This window comes from Aspergillus sydowii (genome assembly GCF_001890705.1).
Source record: "Aspergillus sydowii CBS 593.65 unplaced genomic scaffold ASPSYscaffold_3, whole genome shotgun sequence".
NCBI classification, from domain to species: domain Eukaryota; kingdom Fungi; phylum Ascomycota; class Eurotiomycetes; order Eurotiales; family Aspergillaceae; genus Aspergillus; species Aspergillus sydowii.
In genome coordinates this window covers 901731-925356 of record NW_024467861.1, presented here as the reverse complement: position 1 = coordinate 925356, position 23626 = coordinate 901731, and the positions used below count along the sequence as shown (strand labels likewise).

At 50.0% G+C, this 23626-nt stretch overlaps 7 protein-coding genes across 7 annotated transcripts; 3 read left to right on the top strand and 4 right to left on the bottom strand.

The window, feature by feature from the left end:
- Positions 1 to 1241: 1241 nt before the first annotated feature.
- On the bottom strand, positions 1242 to 2665 carry ASPSYDRAFT_87232 (Mo25 family protein; the record flags this gene model as incomplete). Its single annotated transcript, XM_040851804.1, has 5 exons — positions 1242 to 1481; positions 1549 to 1821; positions 1891 to 2366; positions 2434 to 2494; positions 2561 to 2665. The coding sequence occupies 5 exons, from the start codon at positions 2663 to 2665 to the stop codon at positions 1242 to 1244; spliced, it is 1155 nt and encodes a 384-aa protein (XP_040704459.1).
- Positions 2666 to 3140: 475 nt separating this feature from the next.
- Positions 3141 to 5017, top strand: ASPSYDRAFT_146715 (protein arginine methyltransferase RmtB; the record flags this gene model as incomplete). Its single annotated transcript, XM_040841647.1, has 4 exons — positions 3141 to 3375; positions 3502 to 3912; positions 3972 to 4209; positions 4267 to 5017. The coding sequence occupies 4 exons, from the start codon at positions 3141 to 3143 to the stop codon at positions 5015 to 5017; spliced, it is 1635 nt and encodes a 544-aa protein (XP_040704458.1).
- A 142-nt stretch (positions 5018 to 5159) lies between these two features.
- On the bottom strand, positions 5160 to 6281 carry ASPSYDRAFT_29179 (uncharacterized protein; the record flags this gene model as incomplete). The annotated part of the gene is made up of 2 exons (XM_040844607.1): positions 5160 to 6210; positions 6274 to 6281. 2 exons carry the CDS (start codon positions 6279 to 6281, stop codon positions 5160 to 5162), a joined length of 1059 nt encoding a protein of 352 aa, XP_040704457.1.
- A 548-nt stretch (positions 6282 to 6829) lies between these two features.
- ASPSYDRAFT_198190 (AAA family ATPase SEC18) lies at positions 6830 to 9651 on the top strand. Its single transcript, XM_040843753.1, has 3 exons — positions 6830 to 7088; positions 7140 to 7452; positions 7503 to 9651. Exons 1-3 carry the CDS (start codon positions 7009 to 7011, stop codon positions 9423 to 9425), a joined length of 2316 nt encoding a protein of 771 aa, XP_040704456.1. The 5' UTR covers positions 6830 to 7008; the 3' UTR covers positions 9426 to 9651.
- A 266-nt stretch (positions 9652 to 9917) lies between these two features.
- Positions 9918 to 10834, top strand: ASPSYDRAFT_29177 (uncharacterized protein; the record flags this gene model as incomplete). Its single annotated transcript, XM_040844606.1, has 2 exons — positions 9918 to 10431; positions 10500 to 10834. 2 exons carry the CDS (start codon positions 9918 to 9920, stop codon positions 10832 to 10834), a joined length of 849 nt encoding a protein of 282 aa, XP_040704455.1.
- A 1382-nt stretch (positions 10835 to 12216) lies between these two features.
- ASPSYDRAFT_29176 (KxDL motif-containing protein) lies at positions 12217 to 13096 on the bottom strand (the record flags this gene model as incomplete). Its single annotated transcript, XM_040844605.1, has 3 exons — positions 12217 to 12298; positions 12517 to 12669; positions 12789 to 13096. The coding sequence occupies 3 exons, from the start codon at positions 13094 to 13096 to the stop codon at positions 12217 to 12219; spliced, it is 543 nt and encodes a 180-aa protein (XP_040704454.1).
- A 4485-nt stretch (positions 13097 to 17581) lies between these two features.
- pkhB (putative sensor histidine kinase/response regulator) lies at positions 17582 to 23388 on the bottom strand (the record flags this gene model as incomplete). Its single annotated transcript, XM_040844604.1, has 3 exons — positions 17582 to 17872; positions 17926 to 18039; positions 18118 to 23388. The coding sequence occupies 3 exons, from the start codon at positions 23386 to 23388 to the stop codon at positions 17582 to 17584; spliced, it is 5676 nt and encodes a 1891-aa protein (XP_040704453.1).
- Positions 23389 to 23626: the final 238 nt, after the last annotated feature.

Sequence of the window (23626 nt, the reverse complement as noted above, 5' to 3'; positions counted from 1 at the left end):
GAGGACAAAGGGTCGAATCGTCGCACGAACGTCGCGCCAGTTAATCGCACCTAAGATATGTAGTACGACGCCCAAGGGGTAAAAGCGAAAGACACCTGTAAGATAGTATCCACTGGGCAGTTGGACATGACCGTCCCCAGGGGTGCGATGCCCAAGAACGGGGGGAGATGGGACCTTGAATGGATCGAGGCTGCCAGTTGTTGGACCGCGGCTTCTTCACTGCCACTTGGCAGGCGGACAAGCTTCAACGCTCTAAACGGGCAGGCAGCGATTGGAGAAAAGTGGCAGACCGAAATGATGACGGTGGTCGCGTGGATTAAGGAGAGACAAGAACGAAATCGACGGAAGAGAGCGAAGGGAGTTGGGATCGAGTGTTGGAGCCAGAAGAAGGGATCGCGAAGGGGGTTACGAATCGATCCACTTGGGGGGATTCATATACAGACTAAGGCCAGCCTTAAGTTCTCAACAGGACGGGCCCGGTCGCTTGTCTCGGCGCACTAGCAATTCACAGTCTCATTCTTGGAGAAACAAGTAAAAGAAAATGTAGCAAAATTAAGAAACTGGAGTGCCATCTGGTCTGTTCTTCAGTGTTCACGGCCATGATCAAACTGGAATCCACCTGGCCGGCCGATTCCATGGTTTGTAGGGCGTGCCTAACAAAGCAATTGTTTGGATTGTCATGCAGAGAAAACGGGTTTGACGTCAAAGTATTCAGTCATGCGCCGCTGGTTATCAATAGTGGCACGGATTTTATCGATCTATCGGTCCCTGCGTCGTGTGCCTCTGAAACAAAGGGAGCCCGCTATATACTAACTGTTTACCCTCCTTTACTCGAACCAAGAGATTCATCAGATCGGGATATCTGAACACTCCAGGGTCTACTTAGACTGACTTTTCGATGTAAGGACTTCTAGATTTCCCTTCCATCATCGCTTTTCTTCCCTGTTATTTTGCGCTTTGTTGCCACCCTAGCAGCGCTCCTGGCAATAAACCGTGCACGTATCCCGTCCCAATCCCCAAAAAAGTAACTCCGAAACGCCAGACCAGCTGGCCATAAATGCAAAACCATACGCACAGTGTAGTACATGGGGCGGCCCGACACTTCCCTGGCAAGTTTAAGCTCAGGATGGAAAAGTTGGTGGGCAGAGTAAATAATGGTGAGGGGAGTAGTAATGAGGGCCAAGAGGCAACAATGGCGGACTGGCATACACTGCAGCCAAATCGTCAACAGGCCCTCATTTTCAGGCTACGGTCGCAGTGCTGGCGGTTGAGCGAGATGGCTCACGCCCAGAACCTGATGGTTCAATGGGCTCCTTGGGCAGAAGTTCGATCTGTCGAACGAGGAAGCTCTTCTCATCGGTGAACTGGTCGTCATCTGTACGGTCTTCCAGGAATTTTGGTAGAAACTTTAACAAACGATCTCGATTGTTGATGAGAATCCGTTGCACTGCCACTGATTTGTCTGGATTCGCAACGAATACCTAGCCACATTCCTTGTCAGCACGACCGCATTGCTCCGTGGTCACAGTCGCTGGATCCTTTGCATACCTTAAAAACGTGAAATCCCTCATATTGAACCATCTTACGGTCGTCGCGCAGGAGTTTCATGCAGAGTTTGAGGTTCTCTCCACTTTCGACATATCGCATCATCACACTGTAATTGGCGCGGTCTAGTAAGATCTCACCCAGCAGCTTGATACTTTGTCGTTTGGTGACATATGAGTTAGACTGTACGAGGGAAGAGTTGAATTGTGCGAAAAAGTAATCAAAGTTCGTCGCTAGGTACCCAGTCACAAGGGATTTATGGCGCGTCAAGAGTTCCTAGAGGCAAACTAAAGTTAGGACTGACTGTCTTCATGTCTTCACGGAATGATCCTTTGGTTTACGTACCCTAAAAGTTGTGAAGGCGTCTGCACTTAGCTCAAAGCTGCCTCGATCAATCCAGTGGAAGAATTTCCAAAAAACACCAGTTCCGCGTTGAGGAACGTTGGGCTGGACCTCGGTCAGTCTAATGGCCGGTTCCCCTTCCTTGGACTGGTCATAAAGAATGATCGCCGCGATAACGTCGAATTTAAGGGCCTCTCTCAGAATAGTGCCGCAGGGCATAGCGCTTTGGCTGTGCTCATAGCCCCTGCATAACTCGATGATAATTTCGGGTCGATTGTGTACGATGTATGAGATGACGGGCGGGTCCGGTGAATTGGCTTGAGGAGGTTTGAAGCGAAGTATGTGTGAAAATATCGTTTGAGTATCTTTCCGCGCTTCGAATGGAAGGTTGTGAAGAGCGAGCGCGAGGTCATAAAGTAGGTCTTCTTGTAACATAGCCTGAACCAGAGCGTGAACCTGATCGGTTGAGACTTCGATTTCTGTTGCACGCCCAGTTAGTATGACTGTCTTATATGACGTATTTGAGTTCCAAAAAGATGTACGAACCTTGAGTTCCCTGCACCATCAACTTCATCTGGGAAAGTTGCTTGGCCAACTCATCTTCAATCTAGCGGTGGGTTGGGAGGTTAGCAAGTTCCGATCGCCTGCAATAAGTTCGAGGTATTGGACTAACCTTAGGAGCTACCGATGGCTCACGAAGTCTTGCCAACAAATCTTTAATTGATCTCACAACATCGGACGGTTGGCGGGATCGGCCGCGGTTAAAGAAGAAAGCCATGCTTGTATATCTTATCAATGGTAAATCTTCAGGGACGAAAAGACTCAAACTGAGTCAGAGAATATTTGGAGAAGATGGGAGGAAAGATCACGGCATTTAAGATACAGAACGAGCAGTTACTGATGAATCCAGAGTGAGGTATACTCGAGGGGTGGATGTATGTTGGTGCTTTGTTGCTTCGGGAAGCGGTGATGATTGTTGGCGGGGAAGCCGCTTGCCTGAGGCTGCGATTTCTTATCAGCAGTGTAAACAAATCAAACAAACCCACTGAACGGATGCGGGGCAACCATTTTTAGTAAATTTTCTTTCCCTGCTGGAGGTCGACAGAGCCGGTCAATTTGAAGCCTTGGGTCATTTTAAGTGGTATAAACTCATCTAGAGAGGATTCCACCTAATTTGCACCTGATATAAAACTGCCAGTGCCACCTTGACGTTATCTGTTTTTTGGTCTGCTTCTCACCCCGCAGTAGCCGCCATGTCTGCCCCAATACCTTCAGAGCACGCCCTAAAGGACGTTGATCGCGACTCCGTTACCTCTGACGATTCTGATGCCACCGATGAGGAGGGCTGGGAAGACCTCGAACCTGATGACGAGACACAGCCGGTCATTGGCCTTTTCTCCGACAAAGTCTATCCGGATGTTCGGTCAATGCTTAAGGAAAGCAAGGATAAGAATGGCTTTGATATGAGGAAGATACAAAAAGACCTTGGTGTGTACATGACTGATTCAACCCTGTACATTGGAGTGTACATCTCACTGCTGCAACTTTGCGATTCGCGCGTGAATGGCATCTCGAAATGGAACCTTGCTAACTTCTCTCTCTCTGGATCGCCAGACTTGGATTTTCTGGATACTATTAAGCTGGTCAATTACGTGAGGTCTTCGGTGAAGGATGGTAACATGACACCCGACGTGACTTCAAAGGAGAAATTCCAGGACGAGGTGTACTTGAAGCCCGTTTTGGAGGACGACGCACTCTTATACAGTCTGGACGATATTGAAGATGAGGAGTCGGGAGAAGCTGGCGGCACCCAGGCTGAACGCCAGGTAGTCGAGCTCCAGGAGGAGCTGGAACGTCTTCAAATCCAGTTCTCGGAGTATAGACTTGCAGTTCAAAAATCGCTGGATGACCAATTGTCCAGGGAAGACGATAAACTTGCTTCGACCTCTGGCCCGTCTACTAGTCGCGCTTCCAACAAAGCGGAGGAAATTGATTCAGATTATTTCTCCTCCTATGCGTATAATGGTATGGTGCTTCGATTATTCTCACGTCGGAGAGTGTCCATTCGCTAATCGCCAATCCAGGCATTCACGAGTCTATGCTTAAAGATACGATCCGTACTGATTCCTATCGGGATTTTGTTTATGACAATAAGCACATATTCAAGGATAAAGTTGTTTTGGACGTTGGTTGTGGGACCGGAATCTTGTCCATGTTCTGTGCGAAAGCGGGTGCCCGGAAGGTGATATCCGTGGACAATTCGAATATCATCGATAGGGCGAAGGAAATTGTCTATGAAAACGGGTTTGGCGATGTTATAACGTATGTATAGCGCGTTTCGGCGGATATTTGGGCTCGTGATTAACTCTGGTTTTACAGATGTATTCGGGGCAAGATCGAGGAAGTCGCCCTGCCTGTCAAGCAGGTGGACATCATCATTTCTGAGTGGATGGGTTACGGCCTGCTGTTTGAAGCGATGTTCGATTCGGTTATATACGCCAGAGATCGCTATCTTGCACCGGATGGACTTATGGCCCCCTCGCACGCTACGCTTCGTATTGCACCGTTAGCCGACCCAGACCTGGTCACATCCCATATTGGATTTTGGCACGATGTCTACGGCTTCAATATGAAGAGCATGCTCACTGGTATCTACGATGAAGCGCTCGTCCGCACTGTGCCATCCTCTTCTATGGCTGGGGAATCCGAACTCTTCGTCACCTTGCCACTGCATACCATTACTGTTGAGGAACTATCATTTTTGAAAGAATTCGAGGTGACCTTGACGCAAGACGTTGACTCGCTCGACGGCTGGTCCATTTGGTTCGACATCTTCTTCATGCCATCCAGGGAATCAACGCTTCCACCCAATGCCATTCCATCAGATCTGCAGAAGAAGGGCATCGTGGCATTTACCACAGGACCGGATGGCAAGGAAACCCACTGGCAGCAAACTATTTGCCTCATCGACCATGGTAAAAAGAAGCCAACTGCGTTGAAGAAGGGTCAAACGATAAAGGGAATGGTTAGGTTCCAGAAGAGGAACGTGCACTCCAGGTCCTTGGATATCACAATCGATTATGATGCGCACGTTGGAGAGAAGGGCTCCCAGGAATGGGCGTTACAATAGAGATCAATTTTTGAATAAAAAGTTTCGTGTTTGCTTCGTGGATACACCGCTTGTGGAACAGCTATACTTCAACTCATAAATTTGTACTGTACGGCTGGGCCCGCCCTTGCCAATTAACGCTCCTGGTCCCCTGGATATCTCGTTATGTGCGATGTTTTGAACCAGCTTCTGCCTTACTCTGTCGGTTATGACACCTGTCGTTGTGGCTTTGTCGACGGCTGTGATGACGGTGGGAACGCGAGCGAGATGTAGAGCGCGAACGCCGCCTGTGCAAAAGGCGCGAAGATTTGTCGCCGGCAAGTTCACGATTCCGGTCCCTATACTTATGAACTCTATCCGATGAGCCATCGAGTTTAAAGTTCTCCAGGCTATCCTCCGACTTGGACCGTTTCCTACGGTGGCGCGATTGGGTCTTCTCAGCCGCTTTCAACGCATCTAGTTCTTTACTCCTTTCTTGATTCCACCTCTTTCGTTCTTCTTCAACTGATCTCAGCTGGCGAACGCCTTTCTTCATGGCAGCTAGTGGATCGTTGAGGTCCATGCGAGCTTTCTCTCTTTCCTTCCTCATGGGGTCTTCATTACCCCAAACATCCTTGCTAGGTATGGATTCGGGAGCTATACTGGCACCATGAGAAGATGAATACCAGGGGCTCTTGCCAACACTTTGACGGAAACCCGCTGCATTGGAGAACCGCATGGTATACTGGTCTTCGTAACTTCGCTGCTTGTCGGCTGCCTCTTTTTCAGCCTCCGCGTTCTTCTCAATCCGTTTGGAACTGCTATCTTTCTGGAAGAGGTTGATGTGTCCGTCATCGTCATAGAGCGGCGCGTCGTTTTTGCTTTTCCGAGCATGTATCAGTTCTTCCCGTTTCGCCAGCGCAAGCTCCGCGTCTTCTCGAGCAAATCGGATGTCTCTATCTGTATCATTCTCCCCCGCCAAACGTCTCCGTTTCCTATGGCCTCCTATGTAGTGGGTGCGATCTTCCTTTTCTGGTTGCGACGTGGAGGGTTGCGGCGGTGGAGGGGTAGGGGGTCGCTCACCACGGAGTAGTTGGATTCTTCGCTCGGCATCGACCTCTTGCATACGGCGCTCCTCTTCCTCCTCTTGCGCCTTGGCTTGCGCTTCATCGCGCCGTACACGCGCGACATTTTCCGGATTGTAGACGTTCCATGACTTCTTCCCAAGAAGGTGCCTAGTGAGAATGACGTATGAGAATTATTCTTTCAAGATGCAACACAACAGAACAGATACTTACAGAGGCATTTTGAATTGTAGGCAGCGAGAAGCAGGCAGAGACCCACAACGGTCAAAATGTCGGATATAGCGTGCCTCGCTGGGAAGTGGCGCGACTCGCAGGCATCCCAGATCCGCAGGCGAATTGGTGATGCCGGTTGGTCGGTGGCTGTCGGCAAAACGAACTCCGCCCGTGGTGGCTCATACCTATGACAGCGGTTCCAGATTCCCAACTTGCCGCATCAGAGCTGCCTACGGAGGATCAGCTCAACGCCACGTTGCGCTCCTTTCAGACATCAATGTCCGTTGCTGTCGATTTCAATTATCTTTCTACATATATACTTGAGACTAATATCGTCGCAGTTTTCCTCGCTATACCTGGAACCTTATCGTTACTTGACCGCCTCTTCGTGGAGTTCACGAGACAAAGCTGCGGGCAGCATTGACCAAGCCTAACATTGACCTTGTCGACTTTCTTCTTGTTGCCAGCTGTATCCTAGCTTTATGATACATGATGTTTGGTGGTCGCAGTCCCTTCGGGTCTAATAATCCCCAGAGAGAGGGCTACTCACGGCCCCCGCAGGGCTATCCGCCTCAAGGTTATCCGCCTCAACACGGAGCTCCGTATGGATACACCCCTGTGGCAACCTCTTATATCAAACTTGTATGTCGCTAATATTTACGATTTATTAGGGGTTATGGATCGCCATCTCCACGACAACCTGCACCAGGTGGTCACCCCTCACCGCAAGCTCCGATGGGGGGAAGACCGAGTGAAGGAGGGTGGCGCTTGAAGGTCATGGAGAACGCGGATAAAGGATATCAATTCAGGAACTTGTAAGTATGGATGACCTGTAACCTAGAGATTGGGTGCTAAGCAGCTCGTAGTGTTGCGCTCTCGACACAAGATTTCCCTCGTGCCCAGTTCGGACAAGACATATTGATCATTGTCAATAACCGCAATGTATTCACCGCGCGCCCTGCTGATGGATTCCCCGCTGGATACATTGGACTTTCCGGCGTCCAAAGACCGTGGGCCGGCGCTGGACTCCGAGACGAGCTCCTGATACAGATATACGACCCGTTCCGCCAGGGCGGAGAAGCGTACCTCGGATCTGCGGACATCGAGGTGAAGTTTGCTGGAAAATCCAGGACGGATGATTTGTATGATCAGGATGATCTTGCTGCCTCTGTGATCAAGGTATGCAAGCTGTTCTATAAGCCTCTAGCAATTTTGTCTAACCTTTCCAGAATTTTGAAAGCCAGCTATTTGCCCCGGGCCAGCCGGTATTAATGGATCATCGCGGCATCCCACTCCAGTTGAGAGTTAAAACCATTCTGCGTGTCAGTCTGACCTCGGAGAAGGAGACTAGTAAAGAGCCAGAGACGGTTCCTACAGCTAGGGGCATTCTCACGAAGCACACAATGATCAACTTTTTCAAGGACCCTGAGAGCAACATCCAGATCAAACCCGCAAAGAATCGCCCAGCGGCAAACGCTATCATCCAACCCGACTTCAACACCGAGAAGATGGGAATTGGTGGTCTCGATTCGGAGTTCCACACCATCTTTCGCCGAGCGTTTGCGTCTCGCATCTTCCCACCTGATATTGTGCAAAAGCTCGGAATCCAGCACGTTAAAGGTATATTGCTGTTTGGGCCTCCAGGAACCGGTAAAACGTTGCTTGCCCGGCAAATCGGAAAGATGCTGAATGCAAAGGAGCCGAAGATTATCAACGGTCCCGAGGTACTGAACAAGTTCGTTGGACAGTCAGAAGAGAATATCCGGAAACTTTTCGCCGATGCAGAGCGGGAATATAAAGAGAAAGGCGATGAGAGTGAGCTTCACATTATCATTTTCGACGAACTAGATGCCGTGTGTAAACAGCGTGGCAGTGGAGCAGGCGGCGGTACTGGTGTCGGTGACAGCGTGGTCAACCAGCTGCTATCGAAGATGGATGGTGTCGATCAGCTCAACAATATCTTGCTTATTGGTATGACCAACAGGAAGGATATGATTGACGATGCGTTGCTGCGGCCGGGTCGTCTCGAAGTGCACGTCGAAATCTCGCTTCCTGATGAGGCCGGTCGAGCCCAGATTCTTGGCATTCACACACAGAACATGAGCCAGAGTGATCTGCTGGATCCGAGTGTCGATGTGGCAGAACTCGCCAGCTTGACGAAGAACTACTCGGGTGCTGAGATTGCTGGTCTCGTAAAAGCGGCAACTTCGTTCGCGTTCAATCGGCACATTGATTCCGGGAAAACAGTCAGGGTTAAAGACGATGCAGCGGAAATGAAGGTCAACCATTCTGATTTCATTCATGCACTCGATGAAATTCAACCAGCATATGGTGTGTCCGAGGATGAAATCAAGCGATGTATCGAGCATGGCATTATCACTTATTCAGAGAAAATTGGCGGTGTTCTTAAGGACGGGGAGGCACTAGCGAAAGGTCTTTCTCACCCTGACCAAACACCGTTATGGTCTGTTTTGTTCAACGGGCCACCTGGGAGTGGGAAGACCGCTCTTGCAGCCCAAATTGCGTTAGACTCGGGGGCACCTTTCATTAAAATGATTTGCCCTGAAGATATAGCTGGATTTAGCGAGCAGGCTAAGATTCAACATATTCTCCGAGTTTTCAATGATGCCTACAAAAGTCAGACTAGTGTTGTCGTTGTCGACGATATCGAAACTATTATTGACTATGTGTCTGTTGGGCCTCGTTTCAGCAACAGCGTCCTACAGACACTTAAGGTATTGTTTAAGAAACGTCCACCAAAGAACCGGAGACTACTTGTTCTGGCGACTACCAGTCAGCGAGCACTTATGAAGGAGTTGAATATTTACACTTCGTTCAACTCAGACATCGATGTTCCAAATGTTACTAACCATGAAGAGCTCAATTACGTCATGGCAAAATCTGGAGTGTTCACCAGCGAACAGATTGCGGAGGCATTGGGACGTATTGATACTTTGAAGGGAGAAACCGCGTATAGCATCACCTTCGGCGTCGGTATCAAGAAGGTCTTCGATGGAATCGAGCTTGCTAAGAAGACACCGACAGAACTGGTGAACCAGTTTGTACGTTTCGTCAACAGTGCCGTTCAGGAGGGAGCATTGGCCACTAGGGGACCTAGAGTCCAGGCCGCCGAGGAATTTGAGTTCAGTTAGACTTCGGCCGTTACAACTGTCTTTGATAATAATACTTAGATAACTAAATAGGAGTTCATTCTAAAGTCAATGGCTGCTTAATGACTTATTATCTTTGTTGGACATTAACTGGCTACCAGCAACTGAGACAATCTCGCGGTCATCGAAGTCTTGATAAATTAGATTGGGTCGCTTAGGTACTAGTTAGGTATTTCCAGTAAAATTTAATTATCTAGGTAGTACTCCCTTTCAAGTGGTCTGATAGTGTTACTGCACCCAGTCCTATTGGTTGGTGGCCGTCGTAGATGCTTCCGTCTGCTAGTACTTACTACTTAAGCAACAACCTGTATCTCACTCCATAACACCCTTTTCACCCATTTCCCGTACTTTATCACCCTCCATTCGACATTAATTTCTGAGTCTCCTTGCCGCAGCCTGCCTGTTTTCATCCAGCATCCCACTCCTTCACCAAGGACGCAACCTGGCGCCAGTCAAACGAGTAACACCACCATTATGTCCAGCGCGGTTGCAATCAAACACACACCCCAGAAAAAGCAAATCTCGCAGAAAGAGTACGACCACCGTGAAGAATGGGAACCTGAAACTATCAAGGATTACCAGGTGTTTTCTAGTAGGCCTGCGCCAGTAACAGTCCACCAGAAACGGCACCAGCAACAGCGTCAGCCATCACAACAGCAACAGCAACATCAATCTCAAACTACCAGCGCCGGTATAGTCCAAGGCCGGGTGCCGGGCAGACGCTCACAAATTCGGTCATCCTCTCTTTTTGAAGAATGGAAGACTAAAGCTTTGCGTAACCCACTGCAGCCCAGTGAACCCACTGTTTTTCCACCGAATCCGTCAAAAAGAAGTAACAAGTCAGAGGGAGTTGCTGCTTCCGGTGACGCAAGAGGGTCACTTGGGGATAAACTTGATAAAGCAGGCAATGCTCAATCGAATACTAAGCCAGCGAACGATTCTCATGGTCGACAGCCGGCAACAACCAAGGCCGTCGGCGTTAATACAGGTAAGTTTGGACCTACAATAACCACAGACACGAAATAAAGTGCCGCTAATTCTAATTTTCCCTTTCAGAATTGCCTAGCTCTATCCAATTCCCGAGTGCTCTAAGAGACTCCTCTATCGAACCTACCGCAAATATTAGGAAGAAGGCCTCTAGGAGAGGAAGAAAACAAGATGGCTCAGAGCGCCAACAACAACACCCCAAGGACAGAGGACAGGAACAGTCAGCATACGTGGCGCCGAACGGCACCCGATTCGACACTAGCAAGCTGAGGCAACTGGGTCTTGGAATCAAGATTGAAGGCAAGCATGTGGTATATTTCCTTCCTTGCTTCGTAGAAGATCCGTGGAAAGACATGAAGCCGTCTCCATATATCCGCCCAGCAAAAGTCATGAACAGATCCTAAACGCATGGTCGCATCAACTATCCATTCTATGCTGGAATTAGGGAGCAAGAAAGGGGTCTGTTTGTTAGATAATTTCTCGTGGATATGCAAAGGAGGATGTTAATGGTGCATTGTTCATGTCGGCTGGTTTTACCTGTTACTTTTCATTTACTCAGAGGAAGATTGAGAAGACTTATCCGGCTGATCTCAAACCTATAACATAGATACCGATCTAATATTTAGGCTGCAGATTATCTCGACTATTGTTATAATGTTAAATCCATATGCTGGCCGCCTCCTATGCCGGGGTATATTTTCTTAGGCGCGTCAGCCATGCAAAACAATATAAACAAACTCCGATAACTGACTAGCATCGACAACCTATAATCCAGCATGCAAAACTTCCAATGACTCTAAATAATCTGCCTCAGAAGTTTACACTCTATCACATGCTATTACGAAGTGAATGCCCTGGAATCCCAGGACTTCCCTTTTTCGATATATAGTCACGTGACTTCTAGATCGCCCCCCTACCTTCCCTACCTTACCCACCCATACTTCCAGTTCTTGGGCACCAAACGTCCGCTCCGCATTGGATGCCCAAGGCCCTGGCGGGCCAAGTGCGGGATTCCGGAGGTAGCCAAGTGGATTCCCCGAAATGAGAGGGGCGGGGCGGAGGTGTCATGCTGAAACAGCGGATGCATTGAGCGACGATGCTTTGCTAGGGCCCAACTCACTGCGTCCCGCTGTCTGTCTATCCTGAGCGAGGTGCCAGTGGGGGAATTATACGGCGTCCTGGTGCATTTTGGCTGTTCTATCTCCCGTTGACCTCTTTTCGGCTCGGGTGTGCAGACTCGGTGGTTGAAGTCATGTTTCCCATCTGACCGTGCGTTGACCGCGGCACCCTCGGTGTATACTATGTACACCTACACCTCCTGTACGTTTCTGCTACGCGTGGAATGCTTTCCGGTGAAGAGGAAGTGAGGGTGGCAAGGCACTACATGGTGTGACGGGACAAAAGCACATGCTTTAATCTGCTGGTATTGCTGCAGATGGCGAGGTAAGCATTAGGGAACGCGTCAATTTGGGCTTTATGCGCAGCTACTACATATCACATGCAGGGTACGCGACACGGCACAGAGAAACGTACATATTCGGTTGATTAAAGACGCTAAGAGAGTAATCAAAGACGCAATTTTACTCAGAAAGGAAGAGAACCGTCCCAAACCAGCCCAGAACAAGAGCAGAAAAAGCAAACCCTGAAATGCCCGATAGCCGGCGAATTTGCATCCATATTCAAAAACAAAAGGAAAACGTCGTCAGTTTCGTTACAAAGGTTTTATGCGAATCATCTGGAGAGCTGAAAGAGAGAAGGGAAGCAAGGAGTGCCCGTTCCTACGGCTCTAGTTGTCGTCGAGCGTGTATTTCTTCGATGCTCGTCGGTATTCATCAGGGTGGATGCTTTCGGCCTTCGATTTTAGAGTACTATGATTACGGAGCCTGTCAGCTTGCTCAAATCAGACTGAAGGAGTGCAATCCCTCCCCAGGAGCCTAGTCGCACTGCCATCAACCAGTCGCCAAGAATCATCATGAGACGGCGGAGCGCGGCGGATATCCGCCCTCGTTCTCGGCGGAGCGGAATCCGACGACCATCACCAGTGTAGATGCAGACTTTACAGACAAAGGGGCGGCATAGAACTCACTTTACGCGCTTCTGAGTCCATTCGAGATCGCGTTTAGTTTCCCGCGCAACCTTGACTCCGTCCGCGAAGCTCGTGCGCACACCTTTCAAACGTCTCTGGGCCAGAGCCTGCAATTCAAGGAGTTCGCGCTGCTTGGCATTTAGCTGACCGGATCTATCATTTGGCGTCATTAGCTGTGTTTGTCAAATCTGCCCCCCTTGCTCCGAGTTTTCCTTCTGCGTATCCCACGCGAAGAAGATTATCTTCTCCAAGGACCAAGCGGGAACACTTACGCTTGTGCTTGCATAGCTAATCCCTTGTCCAATGGAGTCGGGTCGAAGGCATTTTGCAAGCGGTCATTGAGAACGTCGACAACGTCCACACTCGAGAATGAACCGGTGCTGGATTCATAGTCGCCGCCAGCACTTCCGGTGCTGTAGCTGAATCCAGCGGAGGTGCGGCTGCCGGTGGTTGTGCTTGCATCAGAAAGATCTGGCGGGGAGCCTGACACTCGGCTAATGGGGTAGAGGTTGGCTGGTCCTGGGGTCTTTGAGGGAACATTCATTGGAAGAACAGGGGACTGGTAGTGGTGAGTCGCCATTGTGACAAGATAGTACAGCTCGAACGGGTAATGAGCACAAGAAGGAGTCTTCTGGAAAGAAAGCAGGATATGATGAGACTTGTCAAGACAAGTAGTTATGATATCCAATGACTGAAAGGGTGGAGCTGAGGGATAGAAAAGGAAGAGGGAGGAAAGGGTAGGCCGGCATGAAAGTCGAGGGCTTTTATAGCCCTCAGCGGAGGGTCTTCCATCCGGCGGAACCCCCCTGGAGGACGACGAAGGGGACAAGGAAGGATGAAGAGGAGGGGGTGGATGTTATGGGCAGGTCAATCATTGGGCAAGGCACTATCACAGCGGTCTTTCTCCCGTACCCCCTCAACCCCGATCACCCTACTCCGTCCAGTTCCCTTCAGACCCAACCCCCCCTTTCCGCCCCTCCGCCAATTTCTGGTCGCCAATTCGCTCCTTGTCCCGAATTGACCCCGCTCTGGGTGGGAAGACGAGAAACTAAAGGAGCCAAATGGATGACCGGAGACTGATCCAGCCCTCACTATCATCCCGTCGTTGGGACACAAGCCCACCCGCCGGTGGCAATTTGGTGATCTCGGGAATTGGGTTTGTCTAAGTACCACATTTATTTCCGTCGGGCTGAAAAGGGAATTGGACAAAGTGGGGGGTGGGGGTTGCGAGAAGGGTATAAAGGCAGGAGAGTTGACGCCGGATAGGGCACGTCTGCCTGCCTGAGAATTTTATAGATAGAGGCTCGGCCGCTGATGACGACTTGCTTCCCTCACGACATCCCATGCCGTTTTGTTATCCCACCGGAAGAGCCCAAGACTTGGCCTCCATATCGGCATGTTCTTTTTCTTTTTTCTTTAAGTCTCACGCTTCTTTTCTCAGCTTTACTTGCTGACCGGGCCTGCTCTCTGCCGATATTAGGGGGCTGGGTGGCTGGGGAGATGTGAAAGTCCGCGAAAGCCCGTGGAGGGAAGAAAGTGGACGGCAGAGCGCCAGACAAATACAGCCGTGGTCGCTAAGTTATGAAGAGGCGCCGAATTATCGTGGCGGCCAAATAATTGTTCAAACTGGCGCGGCGCTGCCTTTCTGTTTAGTATGAGGAGGAATGTCTGTTTGTCCTCCGTTCTACCGGCAATATCTCGTTGTTTCTGCGGGAGAATGTTGGGGTGAGTGATTGAGATAAGATCGTGTTATCATGGAAACCTTAGTCCGCGCCTGGAACTTGGTGCCCAATACCTTCCGATGCCTTTTTTTTTTTTTTTTTCCTTCTGCAAACCCACGGCAGATGAAAAGATACAGTGTGATATGCGGGGGCTGACGCAATCACGAAGTGCGGAATATGAGAGGGTGCCGGAGGTATCAAACACCCAGGCAGTTGGACACCAGTGCATGAGCTGAGGCCGAAAGAGGCCCAAGAGTACGCCAAATGCCTTTGCTTTTGGCCCCAAGTCTATCTAGTACTGCCCCGGTACCAACAGCCTGAAAACGATCGAGTGGCACGGCGCTTGGGAGAGAAACCGTGACCGTGTAACGGAAAAATGCCCTCCACCCTGGTCGAGGGAAGGAGCGTCCGATGGGTTGGCATTCAGAGTTTTTCTATGTCCGCACTTCGGCGGTTGTTACCTGCTTGGACCCCTATCCCGGAAAACAGCCTCACACAAGGGCGAGAAGGTCAAGTTGCGGAAAACCAAACGGCCGCAAGCGCTTTAAACGCGGCCAGCATAGGGTGCTCGACGGAGAACTCGTTCAGGTGGACCAAGTTCGACCAATGTACAGGAACAGGCAGCCTGTCTACTCAGCCGCCAAACAAAGACCGAAGACGGCACTACAGAGAGCATCCTTTTCCTGCTCGCTGAGCTCTTGGACGGAGAAAAGCCCGCAGAAGACCTGCAGGGAGTGGAGAAAGAAAGCCAATTCACCATTTGGCACAAATCACCACCTCCCAACTTCATCCGCTGACAAGACATGACATGACATGACGGCCTGGGACATGGTGCAGGTCTGCTCGCCTCCAACTGGACCATCGATTTGGGTTGGATAGACGAACGCCACTCAGGCTCTTGGGCTTTTCTCACAATAATATCCACTGGTAATCCGCCGAAGCCACTGAGATCCCAGTTTCCGGGGCCTCGTATGCAAGCACCAAATGTTGCCAACGCCCTACATGATTGCTGTCTCGCACCGTTACAATCGTCGCCTTATCCGTTGGCCAGTCCTTTCCTCCGGTCCGAAAGATGCCTGGACTGATCCAAATAGAAAAAGCTTCGCAGATTGACTGCGACAAGATGACGCTGTTCTATTCTCGCACATGAGCCCAACCGGGGTATTCGGTAATACAGAAGCCCAACAATACCAAACGCAAAATTCAGAATTTAGGCAGGGTAACTCTTTGAAGTCATGGATCTTCAAAGCATGGCCTCGACTATTTCCTTGTCCTGGGGTTTTTGGTTCGCGTTTCCCTCCTGCTGCTATCTGACGCGGGCCTCGCAAGTCCCAACAGACCACTGGAGCCACGAAGGCGAGAGCAGCTTCTTGGTATTCTGACCCTGAGTATTAGTCTAGCGGCTCGCAGAACGTCCCGGTACTCCTCTTGCTCGGAAAGCCTTATGCACCATTCTGCTCGACATTTCGCCAATGTTGCATCGGCTCAGCCATCAGCAATCGCGCATCTTCTGGTGCATTTTCATCTCTCTCCTTTGACCCCCCCGCCACCTTTCTCAAGCTCAACCAAACTGCACTCCGAGACAGGCCTGCACAATTGATGGGAATCCCATCGTACGAGAATGGCTGAGTTCTGTGGAGGTTGCACCTTTTCGTTTTTCGTTCGTCTGAGACAACATCAACTTCAATGTCATCCATTTTCCAACACCCATGATTCAGGATCATCAACACCATCATTCTCCTCCTCGAGAGCGATGATTATTTTGACTTCTGAATGGCCATGAATGCAGATGGTGGATGCAACGAATGTGGGGTTGCGTCGAATTCGCCTATCGCTCGTTTGCTCTTGCGCAGTTTCTCACCGCCACATGCAAACTCAACAGTGACTTGCCTCCTTCATACAGGCCAACCAGCCGCCTTTTCCTCCGCTGGGCCGTCGAAAGAGAACTAGCTCCCAGACACTGGGCCCTATCCCGTTTGCGCCTTCTTTCTAGCTTTCTACCAAAGAACCGCGCAATCGAATCGCCTGATAGCAGGATGGAGTAGGAGAACATGCAGCGTTTTCCCCTTCCGCAAAGATGTATTCCAATGTTAACATCGAGCCAATCATGTGCCTAGTTGGGTTTACGAGGAGCCCAAGACATCTTTTTACACGTGTCTTCGAAGCTGCGACGTTGGACCCCATGAACCCGATGAACCCCATACGACCGTAGGTTCTTCGGCTAATTGAGCCGAGGCTTTGTTAACCAGATGGATGTGTCGGCGAAGGTGATGTACTCATTTTCCGTCCAAAGCAAAGCTTGCCAGTTTTGTTGCCTAAGCTTATCGATTTTCTTAATTACATTCACATTCCTCAATTTCGGTGTCTGGAGCAAAGGGATATTACCCGTGTTACCAGTATGTCCAATAAGTAATAGCAAACCGGCCCCTGGGAGGGTTCGACCATCCCCATCCCATACACAATTCATTAACCCCATAGTCATGAGGTAGATGTTTATATAAGCATGAAGATTTCACGAATTCATATTCAAACAGTGCATCAAATTGCTATTTCAGGCGGGTATCCTTTCAAAAATATCACTATAACAGCCCCCATATCTAATCGTCCCAGCACATGTGTTACCAATCAATGATATAGAAGCATATTTTCTCTACTCCGGCACAAAGAAGAGAAAGAGGAAAACAGGACTCGGAGGATAGATGGATGGAGGGAGGCGCCGTATGTGCAGGAAAGAAGAATGAGAAAGAAGAAAAAAAAGAGGGGGAAACAAGCAGGTGTCTGAGAATACAAAGTTCCGAAAGTAAAAGTATGAAGGTAAAATGAAGTAAGTGTAGTGTAAAACGTCGTTCAAAAGTTTGGACGACCGCGCGCGAAGTTGAAGGTATAGGTACTGCCCAAGAAAGAAAGTAACCCGGGTCAAAGCCGACGCCATGCAATGAGTTGAAAGGTCCAAAAGAACAAGACTCCTGAAATTGCAAACCCCCTTGATGCTCATTGGTATCCATAACACGCAAAGCCGAATGCAGATGCACGAGGGTAAAAAAATGAAAAGGGGTAAAAAAAGAGAAAATCAAGTCCGCAATCATTAGGTTAAAAGGACAAGAACGGGTTGAAATCAAGTATTAGACTTGAAATCAGCCTAACGCGCAATCGATTCGACGACTCCCAGTCAACGCTAAATTCCCAGAGCATTAATGAACAAGAAGAAAAGCGGTGTCGCGCGAACATCGTGGCCGTGAATGCATGATCTTGGGCAGCACATTTGAAAAAATGTATGCATGTCCCAACCCCTGACCAAGTAGCGACCGGCTTTTAAAGAGCGAGCCGTACACCAGAGGAGCTCTTTACCCTGTACGATGACTGTCCTCGCTTCCTTCCCTGAGTCGGTCTCGAAGTAGGAGCAGTGGCCGGGCGGGATCAAGAAGGCCCATCATCATCTTTCCCAATTCATTGTGCTTGATTGGCTTTGTAACGTAATCATTGAATCCGGCGCGTGCCGCGTCTTCAATTTGGTCTGTCATCGCATTCGCAGAGAGAGCCATGATTGGGATTTGGGGATAATGGTTCTTCATTTCCCATGTACGAATTTCGCGGCATGTCTCGTAGCCGTTCTTGATGGGCATTTGAATATCGCACTATATGGTAATTAGTTGTGCAAATTTGCAGATGGAGATACTCTAATGCTCACTATGATCAAAGAATAGTATCCTGGCTCTTTCGAGAAGACCATGTCCGTGCACTGCTGGCCATCGCCTGCAGTTTCTGCCATGACCTTGATCTTGTCAAGATACTTCATCATAACCTAAGAACCGTCAGCAAGACTTGCCTGAAACAAAAGAAACCACTGCTGGAGAGTGGTTGAACCATCCAATCCACGTACCATGCGATTTGTTTCATCGTCCTCAACAAGCAATACCCGGTAGCCCTTATTTCCAATTACCTCTTTCACCATTTTAGACATGGTTTTAAAGTTATTGTTGATCTCGCGAGCCATGTCCTGGTTCCGATCCTTGCTAAGATCGCGTCTATTTCCTGGGTCGAAAATCGGCGAGAATGCAGAGGGTTTAACAGGCTTCGGTACGGTGAAAACACGCCGTCCGCTCGAAGAAAGCTCCTTGATATTGGAATTAATTTGTCGCTTTTGGTAAAGATCCGAGATAATGACGAGAGTTGGCGCCTTGTCTACCTCAGAAGCCGCAACAAAGTTGACAGCCTCCATAACCTCATCGACGTTAGGCAGATTAACCACTAGATGGGTCACCCGAGAGCCTGAATCAAAGTCGATTGAGTCCTTCCAGTCCTCGACATCGGGGAATGATGTGACTGAATGTTGAGTCTCATGCGGGACTACTTGCTCGATGTGTTGCGTAATAGCTTCGCGTGTGTTTTCCAATGGACATAGGATGACAATTGAATAAGTACCCTCACAATGTAAAGGTTCCAACTTCGATTCCACCCCAGTCGTAACGCCAGAAGACGGGGTAGCTGGTGCCTCAGGCTGGCTAGTTAGTGACTTGGAGGTGTCGACTCTACTCATGGGGTCGATATTATGCATATCTGGGGTCGGCAGCGCAGAGGAGAAAGAAGAGCGTGCTGAAGAGCCCCCCAGGCCAAAGCGAGCAGAAAGGTCTAAACTAGCTGGGGGCTGAGAGAGGGGCGACTCTGGTGCTGGTGGAATGTCACCACCTTCCGCGGCCTTTGGATCCAATGCATCCTTGGATGAAAAAAGCAACTTTTGGAACGAGGTCGTTTTTGAAGGCGCACGTGTTTCTCGTGCAAAGGCGCCCTCGCCAGGAGCCGGCGGCGGCGGGGCGTCGACTTTGACGTAAAATGAGAACTTAGCTCCTTGTCCTTCCTTGCTACTCGGCGTCAACCGGCCACCGTGCATCTCGACCAGCTGCTTAGACAAGAACAAACCAAGCCCACTCCCCGCATTCTGCTGCGATGCATTTTGGCCAAGTTGGCTAAACCGCTGCATGAGCCGCTCAGCGTCTTGCGCGCTAAACCCTTTCCCTGTGTCAACAACGTCAAAATTTAACAATATCTCCGTTGGTTTCGGAAGATCGCCATCGTGATTGATTGAACAACGGATGTGGATTTCTCCCTGCGCAGTAAACTTGACCGCATTCCCAACAAGATTTATCAGAATTTGTCGAATACGGAACCTATCACCAATAACCATCGGAGGTACATCCACATCCATGAGATAATTCATCTCAAGACCTTTATCGATGGCCCTGGAGGAGACTGTATCGATCACATCCTCAATTACCGATCGCACATGGAACCAGGAACTGACTAGAGACATCTTGCCGGCTTCGACTCTCGAGACATCCAAAATATTGTCAACCAGCTCCCGGAGATTCGTCGAACTGTTTTGGATCGTATCGAGCATCCGCCTCTGGTCTGTATCCAGCGAGGTATCAAGGATAAATGGAATGGTGCCAAGAATCCCGTTAAGCGGAGTGCGAATTTCGTGCGACATGTTGCTGAAGAATTTGGTCTTCGACTCCATTTGGTTGTTGAGCTGCTGCATTGCCTTGTTGAGCTCCCTTTCAAGGTTCTTGCGATCATTGATATCAGTACAAGTACCATACCACGAGGCCTCGCCACTTCCGAAGCTGCTGGTTTCGACTCGAACCAAGCGAACAAGATGCCATCGAAAATCACCCCCATTTGACCGAAGCCTTATTTCTGTCGAATAGAATACACGGCCATTTTCGTCTTGCTGGACGGAAGCGACACCCCGCTTGACAAGCTCATCTAAGGCCGGAGTTACACGATTGTCAAGACGCGACGATTGCGATTCTGCTTTTGCTCCTAAGGCTTCAGACGACCCTTCTGATGATGGTGCCGTCATGGGAACTTTCTGAGATCCGGAAGCAAGATAAAGTGAGAGTAGACCACACTTTTCCAAATCGTCGTGATGTACGTGCTTCGCAAATCCAAAGTTAAGAGCGTCCTCAAGTTTCTGGCCGGTATATAGATGCCACTGCTCGTTTACGAAAATGAGACCGCGGAATTCAGTTGCTTCGAACACAATCTGTGGGACCGAATTTGAAAATGCCCGGTACTTAGCATCAATTGCAAACTTCTCTCTCTCTTGGGCAGCTTTCAGCTCGGTGACATGCTGCTCATGGATATCGAGGAACGACCCGATCCAGTATAAAACCTCTCCCGTCGAGGAGAGCAATGGATTGGCCCGAAAAATGAACCAGCGATAGGCCGTCTCATCGTTAAACCGCTTAACGCGAACTCGTTCCGTGAACTGTGAGCCCGTAAGCAATGCATTTGCCCACTGTTCAGCTACATGGTCACGTTCGCTGTTGTGGATATTTTGCCAAGGGTCCCTCAACTTTTGTTCCTGAGGTTGGCTTCGCCTATACGCATCGAACTTTGAATTGGTCCAAATGACCTCCCCACTTTGTGGTTTCGCAAGGAAAAGATGCAAAGGGACCGAGTTCAACATGAGCTGTGCCACTGTGTCGGTGAAAGGACGCGGTAACTCGCGCTGGAGCTGGGCATAAAAGGAGTTGTTAGAGTGGTTCCGCGAGGATGTCTGCGTTGGTGATACGACCGGCGGAGGTTTAACCTCGTGGGGTGAGGCAATCGCTAAGCCTTGGTCCTGCGTGGGAGGCTCCCAAGCCTTTCCCGGTGAAATAGCCGAAGGAGAGGCGACGGCCTGTCTCATCTTTGCCAGGCGATGTTTAGGTTGACTAGCCGCATCGCGGGAAGTTTTCGAGCGTGGAACGTTAAAATAGCTGTCGAAAGGCTCTTTGCCGGAAAATCGAGCACCTAGCCCGGGGGATTCAGACACATTCAAGGACGATCCACCGGTCATATTCGGATCAAGACAGGGGGTACCCAATGCTGAGAGTGAAGGACTGAACCTGGCCGAGCTTGCTCTCTCATCAGGACTAGACAAGCTGGCCCTCGCAGACAGAGAACCGTCTTCCGTTACCGTATAACTCACATGGCCACTAAGACCTGCAACAAGTTCTAGCTCGCTACTCTCATCGGAAAATGTTCCACCGAGTCCGAGAAGGTTACCGTAACGAGGAACTTCAAGTCGGGACGCAAACTGCCGCTCGAGTTGACTATAATGTTGGGCCAAACAGAATGAGGTCGTGAGGTGAGGCATGAGAAATGCTAGGGATTGCCTTAGATTAGATGGATATGGTATTGCCGGTGACAGTATCGAGATAACCGCGACAGGGAACCTTAACGGAGATGACGCCGATTGTTTTGAAGGCCCAGCATGTAATAATGGAATGTGAACCACAGATTTCGCCAAATCGACACCAATCGCCTCCAAGGGATCCGGGTTGGAATAGTCATGCAACGGGGGATGCTTGGCGAAGGCGGTTTCGTCGACAGTATGATTTGAGAAGAAAGGATTTTGCTCGGGATGCGCGCGAGGTGCCGGCGAAGGTGCTGGAGACTGCGACCAAGGAGATGGAGGAATCTGTTCATATTCATCAAGGAACTCCATGAGAGGAAGGCGCTGGGGTTGACGGGAAGACGCGGCGGGGTTTGAAATGGATCTGGCCCTCAAGGCTGTTACATGGGAAGGCTCAGCCGTTGGGGTTACTTGAACTTTGTCTTCGGGAGTTTGAACGGGTTCATCATGAGGCTGTTTGGATGTTGAGGTATGCGAGTACTCTCGAGTCAATATCACAGGCTTCGTGCGCCCAAATAGCTTCACAACGCCAGTTCTCTTGATAAGAGGATCTTGTTCGACCTCCAGAGCCCTCGGCGTGGGGAAGACAGCGAGTCGGTCGTTTTGCGGTGGCGAATTCGAGATGTCCAAAGGAGCTGTCTGCACGGGTGTTGGGTTTTGGCTATCTTGTTTCTTTGGTGTAGTTTCCGGCTTGTTGAGTGGGCTCTTTGTCCCAAGGAAGGCGTTCTCATCTCTCAAGCGAGACGTTTGTCTCTCCTTGCCAAACCCAGCAAAGGAATGTCGTGAAAAGAGTGGTGGCCGGGTCAGAGAACTAGCTGGTGTCGCAAGACCAGCTGCCGTATCTGGCACAACGGGAACCTCCTTCTCTTTTTCCGTATGAACGAAAACCTTCGGGTTTGTCCCTTCAGCTGTGCCTGTATCATTCAACCCCCGATGTGATTCATCAAATTCAGGAATATTCTCGTTGTAAATCGCCTTCTGGCCCCAGGGGACGTTCTCAAGATCAGTTGAGTCCCCTGGTACAGCAAGTGATGCCCGCTCCACACCATAATGGGTCCGTAGTATCTGAACAACATTGGTCCACCAGGCATCGAGTCCTGGGTCCGCATTAAGCTGCAATGTGAGCTCATAGAGGTTCGGACTCGGGTAGGCCGGGTCTTCCACTACGGGTTTATGATCTGGCGGTATGAAGGCCCGGTTGGAAGCTGGAAGTATCCCCGAAACAGCTTGTCCTTCGGTGGGGATTTGTGACGGTGCGGCAGGTCCCTTTAGCTTGTCGGCGGGTAGAGTCAGCTTGAAGGAGCCGTTGTTCAACTGGGAGAGAAGCTTCTGTTTTGTTGTCTGCGGCGGCATCTCTGGGAACGGGTACGACGGGGTTCGCTCGGGTAACGCTTCGGGGGTTGTTTGGGAATCCGTGCCACGAATCGTGCCACTGGATCCGGCTGAATCGGACGCTCCTGTGACGGGTGGTGCGACTTGCGGCGACAATACATTTGAAATTCGTCTCTTCTTGGTCGACTCTTGGGGAACAGATGTAATGGAACCCTGCGACGGAGCGGTTTCCTGGGGTTCTGAAGAGCCTTGGTTCTCTGACTTGCGCATCTGCTGGTATGCAAGCAAATCTTCCATCTGCCGGCGGAGGTCTCTCAGGGTTGGCTGGTTTCGACCCAGATCCTCCTCAAATCCGTTCCTCGCATCCAAGTTCTCCAAATTCTCTTGCTCGACAGAGGGGGGTATCCGGTGTTGAGTCGCGGTCTGTTCGAGCAGCGCAGGGTAATGCGGAGAGTTAGCCTTCCAATTGTCATCTTCCGAATGATAGATTCCGTCGACTGTATATGGACCGTCTTCATCGTGGGCAAAACTGGAAAGTGATTGGGAAAAGAAATGGTGGTGGGACTGAGGAGCGGCAACGGAAGGGGCCTCAGCCGGCGATGGAAGCGGAGGCGTTCTCATGCTGTAAACCTCCCCCATGGTACACTTCCTCCCACCGCCGGACAGTTATTCAATTCTCCTGAGCGAATCCAACTCCAGAGAGGTGAATGGGGAACTCATCGCTCGGACGGAAACGGCCCGCGATCAGGGAAGGGAGGATTTGGCGCAGGTCAACCCGGGGAAAAAAAAAAAAAAAGAAGGAAGGAAAAGAAGAAGAAAGCAACTGCGGACAGAGTCTGGATACGAGGGTCCACAACGCTATATCCCTTTTCAGAGA

Coding starts and splice junctions, on each gene's coding strand:
- ASPSYDRAFT_198190 (XM_040843753.1), top strand. CDS start 7,009: ATGGGGGGAAGACCGAGTGAAGGAGGGTGGCGCTTGAAGGTCATGGAG. Junction 7,089..7,139: donor GGATATCAATTCAGGAACTT/GTAAGTATGGAT, acceptor AGCAGCTCGTAG/TGTTGCGCTCTCGACACAAG. Junction 7,453..7,502: donor TTGCTGCCTCTGTGATCAAG/GTATGCAAGCTG, acceptor TAACCTTTCCAG/AATTTTGAAAGCCAGCTATT.